The 9,776-nt window shown below is 37.7% G+C and overlaps 1 protein-coding gene and 3 non-coding genes across 4 annotated transcripts; 2 read left to right on the plus strand and 2 right to left on the minus strand.

The window, feature by feature from the left end:
* LOC130468402 (small nucleolar RNA snoR114) lies at positions 1 to 88 on the minus strand. Its single transcript, XR_008928791.1, has one exon. It is a non-coding gene; the product is annotated as a small nucleolar RNA snoR114 (small nucleolar RNA).
* Positions 89 to 98: 10 nt separating this feature from the next.
* Positions 99 to 169, minus strand: TRNAG-GCC (transfer RNA glycine (anticodon GCC)). The gene has a single exon. It is a non-coding gene; the product is annotated as a tRNA-Gly (tRNA).
* Positions 170 to 1,975: 1,806 nt separating this feature from the next.
* LOC110781997 (origin of replication complex subunit 1B) lies at positions 1,976 to 8,579 on the plus strand. The gene is made up of 16 exons (XM_021986039.2): positions 1,976 to 3,277; positions 3,432 to 3,567; positions 4,122 to 4,274; positions 4,368 to 4,514; positions 4,589 to 4,740; positions 4,814 to 4,913; positions 5,017 to 5,139; positions 5,219 to 5,380; positions 5,464 to 5,521; positions 5,663 to 5,841; positions 5,950 to 6,064; positions 6,258 to 6,328; positions 6,501 to 6,596; positions 6,918 to 6,994; positions 7,510 to 7,593; positions 8,202 to 8,579. Exons 1-16 carry the CDS (start codon positions 2,451 to 2,453, stop codon positions 8,263 to 8,265), a joined length of 2,544 nt encoding a protein of 847 aa, XP_021841731.1. The 5' UTR covers positions 1,976 to 2,450; the 3' UTR covers positions 8,266 to 8,579.
* LOC130468374 (small nucleolar RNA snoR28) lies at positions 4,182 to 4,259 on the plus strand. The gene has a single exon (XR_008928762.1). It is a non-coding gene; the product is annotated as a small nucleolar RNA snoR28 (small nucleolar RNA).
* Positions 8,580 to 9,776: the final 1,197 nt, after the last annotated feature.

Raw genomic sequence — 9,776 nt, forward strand, 5'->3', positions numbered from 1 at the left:
AAGCTCAGATGCACAAGTTTCTTCTGGAAGATCAGAAGATGGTGGCGAACCCTAAGTGCCACATTAGGTGCAGAATTCATCACTGCTTGTGCTGAAATTGCACCAGCCGGGAATCGAACCCGGGTCTGTACCGTGGCAGGGTACTATTCTACCACTAGACCACTGGTGCTTGTTGGATATTACATCTAATTCAGTTTACTTGTATTATATCAACTCTTCAATCATTTGGGTTTCTTGGTCGGAAAATCATAAATGGGGCAATATTTATTTTTAAGTTTACATTTTATTTTGTTAAGTTTAATATTTTTGAAAACATTATCTCGTCCCAAAACATACTTTTTCTTCCTAAATTTGCATTGTCACTTAATTTCACCCCCAACCACGAGTAGTAACGCAGATTTATGAACAAACTGAAATGTGTGGGTTATTTCCATGGAATTAGGTAGTATATGATTTTTCTTACATATTTGAAACATAAATTTGTTCACGTTACCTTCATTTCATTGAGTATCATCTATTCACCAATTAACCGTCGCTATAAAACAAACAAAAGTTATTGTACTCTCGGCTCTCCTAAATAATTGTCGTTTTACCATTTAAATAAACTGATGACTTCTCTCATATGTACTTGATTTACGACGATATTATGGAAAAGTTTATAACTTGGCATAGTTGATACGAAGTACGTATTGCTCATGTAAAATTGGGGTAACAACTAACAAATGGGAATTCAAGTGGCTTTGGAAATTAGATATTCCACCGAAAATCAAAATTTTTCTATGGAAAATAGGTCATAAAAGCATCGCAGTTCAACACATTCTTTTCTCACGTCACATCCTAAACACAGATATCTGCCCTCTGTGCGACACTTACGTCGAAACAATCGATCATCTCTTTCTTCAATGCCCGATTGTCAAAAACGCCTGGGACTATCCACTGGCAAAAAGGTGGCTTGACTTCTCCTTTCAGTTTCAACCTATTATGGAGCTCCTAAGCTCTTTGCGGAAATTTCCGAAAACCCAGATTAAGGTTGTTTTTATGATTTGGGCAATCTGGAAAGAAAGAAATAACTGCGTTTTCAAGAATAGACCTTTTAACCCAATCAAAATTTACTTTGCAGCCATTTCAGCTCACTCGGAATGGAGTGCCAGAAACAAACTGGACTCTGCCCTTGAAACAGGCCTCCTTCAAGGTTCCCCACCTTCTACCTCAGCCACCCCCACCAACATTCCTGTCCGCTGGCATCCACCGCCTCAAAACCATTTCAAACTCAACTTTGACGGATCACGCAAAAACTCCTCTGCTGCAGCAGACTTCATCATCAGAGACCATATGGGCCAACACTTAAGTGCCGCGACTTCCAATATCGGCAACTCTCAAGTGTTCATGGCTGAAGCGCTCGCACTCCATAAAGGCATTAAATAAGCTATTTCTCTACAAATCAGCTCGCACTCCATAAAGGCATTAAAGAAGCTATTTCTCTACAAATCAAGAATTTACGCATAGAGGGAGACAATCTATTAGTCATAAACACGGTTAAGGGAATATGGGCTACACCATGGAAACTTGACACCATCACCAAGGACATCAAAAAGCTTCTTTCTCAACATTTTGACTCATGGGAGATCTCACACATCTACAGGGAAGCTAATCAGGCGGCAGATTGGATTGCAAATGTTGGTCATCTAGTTCCAAACACTATGTATGTTGAGCCGGGGATTAGCCCTATGTTATCTTCTATTATCTCAAACGATTACTTAGGAGTTACCCACGTGCGGAGGGCCTCCTAATGTACTTTCTTCTTACCTCTAAAAAAAAAAAAGAAAAAAAAAAGGTGGAAATACTAGTGTATTGTAGAAGTTTTAAGGGTTTGTTGCAATTTTTCAATATTTAAAAACGAAAAGAGTAAAATGTAAACCATATTAAGCCGGGCCCATTTTTCTACATGGGCTTTTAAACTTAACAAACTCCCAGTCTCACAAGTCCCACCAATTCCACTACACACTCCATTCCAACTTCAGTTTCAACTTCTCGCGACAATACCACTTCATTCTCTGCTACCGTTAATTTGGAAATCAGCCGTGAAAGAGCGTCGGAAATTGTGGACGGCGTGATTTTCCGGCGATTAATTCAAGTTTTGTGGATGAATTAGAACAACTAATCGATTCTGGAACTTTGATTTTTGATTTTTGATTTTTGATTTTTAAAATATTTTTCATTCTAGCCGTTAATATATGCCTCAAACTGCTCCTTACTTTATCGACCATACCTAATTTCGTTAATTCAATCCTTTTCAATTTGAATTACTATAGCAAATACTCAAATTTGTTGCTAAATTTGTTCAAATTGTGTGTTAAACTGTAGTGTGATTGAGTGATATTCAACTGATTGTAGTTTTGCAGCAGCATTTTCTGTCTCCTACATTCAAATTCTTAACTTGCAGAGCATCAATGGCGGAAACACCGATCAAAATGAAGAAACACTCAGGTGTAAAAAGCCGCTCAAAACCCTTGAATTCACCTTCTTCTCTTCTCTCTCCTCAAACCCCCAACACTCAAACTCCATCTCGCCGTTTTTCTGAGCTCAATTCATCTGCAATGGAATTAACTCCGGTTCGTCGATCTTCTCGTCGTTTATCGCTTCCCGCCGACGATTTTATCCCAACCCCAGAAAAACCCACCATGAAATTACCCCAGAAAACCCTACCCAAGTCTCCCAAAACCCCGAAATCGGCAAAAAAATCGAAAATTTCGAGTCCCCATGTTGAGAAAGTCCCGACCCATGAACCATTTCAACCAAAGTCGCCAGCCTTGTCTGAAAAAGGGAAGAGAAAAAGAGGGGATGAATTGGAAATTGTTGCGAAAACTCGAGCTCAAGCTAGAACTAGAGCTCGAAATGTACCCAAGAAAAGGGTGTATTATAAGAGAGTAATGTATGATGAGGGTGAATTTGCAGTTGGGGATGATGTTTATGTGAAGAGGAGAGAGAATGCGAGTTCGGATGAGGAGGATCCTGAGGTGGAGGAATGTAAAGTGTGTTTTCGAGGCGGGAGGGGAGTGATGATTGAGTGTGATGATTGTCTTGGTGGGTTTCATTTGAAGTGTGTGAAACCACCATTGAAGGAGGTTCCTGAAGGTGATTGGATTTGTGGTTTTTGTGAGGCTAAGAAATCTGGGAAGGAGGTTGAGCTTCCAAAGCCACCTAAGGGGAAGAAGAGGGTTAGGACTTTGAAGGAGAAGCTTCTTACAAGTGATTTGTGGGCTGCTAGGATTGAGAGGTACACTGTCTTTTGATTTGTTATTGCTTGTTCAATTGATTTTTGTTTGTTGAATTTGATCAATAATTAGATATGGGATATTAAATTGTTGGACAAATGTAGTAGTTTGACAATTAAAATGTTGAAATGTGGCTGAACTTTTGGTGATGTGCAGCATATGGAAAGAAGTGGATGGAACCTATTGGTTTCGGGCACATTGGTACATGATCCCGGAGGAGACTGCAGCTGGAAGACAGCCACATAATTTGAGGCGAGAGCTGTATCGCACCACTGATTTTGCTAATGTAGAGGTAGAATGAGTTAGAAACCAATTTCTGTTTATTTTTCGTTTCATTTTGTCAACATTAGTCTCTACTCTCTAGGTTTCGTAGGAAAATTACTAATACTAGTATGCCTCAAAAGACAAGAATCCTTCATATTCTGTTATATTTTGAATGATCACTGGAAAAAGGTATCATATCAGTTTCCTAGAAAGTATTCTGGCAATATTACTGTTGATGAGTCCACTTAAGTCAATTGAAAACCATGTTGGTATTGTGTGTCCCAAGCCCAACATTTGAACAAAGTACTTAAAGCAAAGATGGTACGGTTGTTTCTCTGATTGATTCGGATTTTCTAGTCAAAGTCGAATCCTTTTTCTGATTGTTCTCTCTAGTTAGTATCTAGGAGTTTTAGCATAATTATTTGCTTGTTGCATTGAAGACTCCCAGGTTGTATATATAATGAGCAAGAAGTTAATAAAGCACTGAGTTGTGCATATATAAGATATATGTTGCAGGAAATATTTGGTGTTGGTTTTTAGTTTTTATTTGAGGCTTAAGTTTTGCTTCAATTGCTGCTGCAGATGGAAACTGTCTTCAGGCACTGCTTTGTAATGAGCCCAAAAGAGTTCACTAAGGCTCAAAATGAAGGGGATGATGTCTTCTTTTGTGAGTATGAATATGACGTACGTTGGAATTCTTTCAAGCGGCTTGCGGAGATCAATGCCGGAGAAGAGGTAAGCTTTCCATAAGTTTTATAACCAGAACAAACCAGAACAGAAGCTGGCTGAAGCTTGACACTTTGACAGTACCGTTCTTGCATTTTATAGGATGACGAAAAAAATGATGATGATAGTGGTGATGAAGATTGGAAATCTACAAAGGACTTAGAGTCTGAGTCAGAGGAAGATGTAGACTTCGAGGAGGAGATTGAAAAGAGAAAATCTTATGGACCATCTTCACACGAGTTGGCTGCAGTATGGTCAATACCCTGTACTTTAAATTGCCAAAAAAACTTTTTGCCTCTTATCTAATCCCTAGTTTATTACAGAATTCAAGGAAGGGGCGAATCTTTGGACTTCAGAAAATAGGTATGAAGAGTATTCCGCAGCATGTAAGATGCCATAAGCAAACAGAGCTTGAAAGGGCCAAACAGACGCTGCTGTTAGCAACTTTACCGAAGTCACTCCCCTGCCGCAACAAGTATGTATAAGGTGATTGTTTTGTTCCACTATTTCTTTTGTTTAACTTCTTACTTATTTATGTTTTCACTCAGAGAAATGGAAGAGATTACTGCATTTATAAAAGGTGCTATATGTGATGATCAGTGTCTTGGACGTTGTCTGTACATCCATGGTGTTCCTGGGACGGGAAAGGTGAAGTAATTAGTCATCTCTTTGAATCCTTTTCCCTTCTTTTAAGATCTTATGCACCAAATGTAGTCACATTTGCTCAACCTTCACTTGTGTCATGTTACAGACTATGAGTGTACTTTCGGTGATGAGGAGCCTTAAGTCTGAACTTGAATCAGGAAGTATTAAGCCCTACAGTTTCATAGAGATTAATGGTCTGAAACTAGCTACGGCAGAGAACATATACAGGGTAAGCTGTTGCAAAACTTGCAAAAGTTCTTCGATTTTTATACTTGTGACCCTGAAATCTGGACTCGTATTTCTAACAGGTTATTTATGAAGCACTAAGTGGACACAGAGTCAGTTGGAAAAAGGCCCTCCACTTCCTCAATGAGCGTTTTTCAGAAGGGAAACATGTAGGCAAAGGAGAAAACAAACCGTGCATTCTTCTCATTGATGAACTTGATCTTCTTGTAACCAGAAGCCAATCGGTAACTTTTGGGGCCTTTATTATTCAAGCAGCTCTACTTAGTCTGTGATAAGAAAACTAATTGTGGCCTTATTTTTGATTCAGGTTCTTTATAACATTCTCGATTGGCCAACAAGACCAAATTCCAAGCTCATTGTGATAGGTAAAATTCAGCTCTGAATATACTTCTCAGGGTTTAGTGTTCTACTGTATGAAGATTCATTCATTCTATGTTTTAGTGTGATGTCTTGAACTAGGGTAGTAACAATTAACACTTACTCCATTGTCCATACCCTACTTGCAGGAATTGCTAATACAATGGACCTTCCAGAGAAGTTGCTTCCTCGTATATCAAGCCGTATGGGAATACACCGACTCTGTTTTGGTCCGTATACCTACAAGCAACTTCAAGAAATCATTATGAGTCGACTTAAAGGAATTGATGCTTTTGATAAGCAAGCTGTGGAATTTGCTTCTAGAAAGGTCATTATGATTGCCTTGTCTGTCGTATCTGAATGTACTTCTTTCTCTATCACTGTGTCTTCTTCACCCACATATTGTGATGATGATCAAGCCAATCTTTGTAATCAGGTAGCTGCTATTTCTGGAGATGCACGTAGGGCTCTGGAGATTTGTCGGCGTGCAGCAGAAATTGCAGATTACCGTATCAAGAACCAGGTCTCCTCAGCTGAAACTGCTTCTGCTGGTACATACTTCTCCAAAATAAAAAATCTGTGCTTGATATTCAGATTCTGAAAGATAGAAAGCAAAAATTTCTGTGATTTTTGTTTATTTTGTCAAATGACATGAATCTATGATAATCGAATTTGTTCTCCACCCTTTTATATGATTCTCCTTGAACCACTTATGATGACTTCATTTTGTTCACGAATTCTCAGAGGAAACGCGCGTTGGAATGGCAGAAGTTGATGCAGCTATACAGGAAATGTTCCAGGCACCTCACATTCAAGTGAGTTAAACTTAATACTCTGTGCATGTGTATTGAACTTGATATTTCACAACTTGAATAAAGACAAAATGCATCAAATATTTTAACTTTCTCTGATTTCTTTACTTCCTAAATTTGAAAGACCCCGTCCTCCCCTTTCAAAGTATGTGAATAATTTTCTTTGGTTTAATAGGTGATCCGGAGCTCCTGCAGACTGGGTAAGATATTTTTGGCAGCTATGGTGCATGAGCTTTACAAGACAGGAATGGCTGAAACCACCTTTGAAAAGGTTGATTTCTTCAGATCCTTCAATATTGTTATGTTGCCTTTCCTCATCTCCAGAACATTGTTGTATTAACCTATGAATTTTAATGGTTATAATGTACAACTGCTCATTAATGTACCAATTAATTGTATCATAATATCTTAGGAACTGAACCTATAACAAGCCCTTTACTAACATATAAAACAAACACTGGTTTGCCATCACATTTTATTTTCTCCATGACTTCACAATGACTCAGTGAGATTTGATAAAATGAAAGGCAAGACAGAATATAAACTTTTATGAAGTGATTTATTTCCTTACAATTTTCTTCTTCTTTTGCAGTTGGCTCTCACTGTTTCCCGCTTTTGTAATAGCAATGGCGAGCAGTTTCCTGAATGGGATATTCTTTTAAGAGTTGGGTAAGTACTAAACTACTAATGTAGGTTGCTCATTTGCTATTACCCCCTTTTCCAAGATTACTCTGTTCTTCTGATGGTATTCTTTTCCTTCTATAAGCTGGCCTTCAACTTAATACTGTACAATCACTGCTGAAATGATGAATTCTCAAATAATCTTGAACCTACTTGGGAAAGAATGTAGCGAACTGTACTTTTACAAACTTAACAAAATTATGCTCTCTCTGTCCCTAAATAATCATCCACATTCTATTGATAGTTCCAAAGAAAATCATATTAGTATGGTGGAAACGTAAATGTGAATAGTGAAGGATACTGTGGTTGTTAATTCATTTTTCTCTAAAAAACAAACCCGATCAATTGTCACCTACTTGTATTATTTAGGGAAGGAGGGACGGAGGGAGTATTTAGGTGAAGAGGAACTGCAGTGAAAATTCTCCTACTTTATCCCTCCTATTTAAGTTACTGAGAGTCTGATACTTCTAATACCTTGACTAACTCTATCTGGTTTCACTCAGGTGTAAACTTGGTGAATGCCGAATCCTCCTATGTGAGCCAGGTTCCAGGCACAGGTTGCAGAAATTGCAGTTGAATTTTCCTAGGTTAGTTTTCAGTACATTCTGTCTATTAATATCAACTACCTGTTCTTGTTTGCATGGCTTTGTGATTGGCAACTTAGTTTCTGATTCCATCACAAACTACAACACCCACAGTTGAACTGTCGATGTCTCTTGACTAGATTTCATTTTTGTATAGTTCATGCTTAAGAGAGTTATCGTTTGTCCAGTTTAAACTCAAGAGGCAAGACTCAAAACCATGTTAAATTTGTTTAATTAGCTACATAACCCCGTTTCTCTTTATCAGGGACATGATTTAGAGGTTGAACTTTGACATTTGATTCACTGTTAATAGGTTTTTTTTTTTAACAAATACTCTTATTAGTTAGTACATACAGATTAAAAAGAAATTATTAGAACAAAATATAATGAATTTTTAAGATGAATCTAAGGATATAGTAACTATGTCAAAATAAAATAAAAAATAAGGATATAGTAATGATTTTTTTTAATTTTTTTGTCAATAGACACGGCTTATGATTTCTTGAGTAAGTTCTGTGTATAACTGAATTTATCAATTGCTGCTATCACTAGTATAAATCAAAGGCAAGCTGTAAGCTTTCTAACTCGAGTTTTTTCTTGAAATTTGTCAGCGATGACGTGACATTTGCTCTGAAGGACTGTCAGGAGCTTCCATGGTTAGCAAAATACTTGTGATAACGACCGGAAATGCATCAACAAAAATGCAGCAACTCCAATTCCCTGAATGGTATTACCATATTAGGTCTATGATATATCCATAGTCGAGCCATGTTAATTTATTGTTGTAGTAACAAGTTCATCCGAACTTCATTTTTTCGTTCTGAGCATATCATGTATTAATATTTATGCATTGATTTGCAAAGGAGAAAGCCATTTTTGGTTGTCAACTAGGGCAGACTTACAGGGAACAAATTGTATCAATTGAGGTTTACCAGGTTTTTGAATACTGTACATGAAACAAGGGAAACTATAAAATTGGATTTTGTAAATCTCCTTATTTCAGTGCATTGCCTAGCAAATGCATGATGAGAATGGAACAGTTGTCCGCATTATGGAGTTAATTGTTACTCCTAGTTGTTACTCACCATCCTACCAGGGTGATTAGTATCGTCATTTGGGAGGTAATAGATTCACTCTTCCTTCTCCTAACAACACCACCCCTTCTCGATTCTCACCATAACACCACCACATAATCCCCTTTGCAACCGATGAAGTCTATGTCAAAAGTGGCTTACTGGCTTGTGTCCAAAATACACGCAAGTGACTCGTATTGATACTGAATAGTTTGATATTGGTAATGATTAGTGTGTTTTTGATATACCTACACGACTAATTGCCAATAAGAGTCATTTCCATTATTGGTATTGACACCCTATGTTGGTACTCCTAAAAAACGGATGTATTGGGTGACTTGTGTCTTATATAACCGAGTACTTTGTACTTTGTAGAACATTGTACAAAACGGCCAGAAACCCTTCCTATGATAACACAGAAAAGAACAAAATAGACACCAATCTAATTTGGAGCTTGGATCATACAAGGTGGGATCCTAGATACGGAGTAGAACACAACACAGAACACACGACTAACTACACTAAAGCCCTAACGGTCCGTTTGGTAGCCGGTAATAAATGGCGGGTATTGGAATAAATCTAAGTGTTATTTGGCAAAAGTAACATCATGATGTCATGTAATGAAATTTTGTTTCAAATTTGGTGTTTTTCTTCATAAACTTGCATTCCCACCTGATACCACTCCCAAAATGGTAATGGATGTTAATGGAAATTTATAAAGAAAAAGAGATAATTTTGAGTGAATTATCATTACATGAGAATGAATATTGATTTTCCTTACAAATTTACATACAAATTCATTCACATTGACACCATTTATGGCCAGTTTCAAAACGAGCCGTAAAAGTTGTGTTGTCGGACAATAGAGTAGGTGGCTGTCTACTTTCAGTTAGGCATTATTTAAGACAACCACGATTCTGGTCCGGGTTGGTTTCGGTCGGGTCATGTCAGTTTGTTTCTCCATTTCGCGTACCAGGTCGAGTCATGTTCAAGTCGAGTTCGATTTAGGGTTCGGTTAATTTAGTCGGGTTTAAGACGATTTTGTAGCAAGTAGTTTCAGGTTCATGTCAAGTTTGGATCGGATAATTTCTGGGTGGATCAAAATTCAGATCG

Source organism: Spinacia oleracea, chromosome 2 (assembly GCF_020520425.1).
Source record: "Spinacia oleracea cultivar Varoflay chromosome 2, BTI_SOV_V1, whole genome shotgun sequence".
NCBI classification, from domain to species: domain Eukaryota; kingdom Viridiplantae; phylum Streptophyta; class Magnoliopsida; order Caryophyllales; family Amaranthaceae; genus Spinacia; species Spinacia oleracea.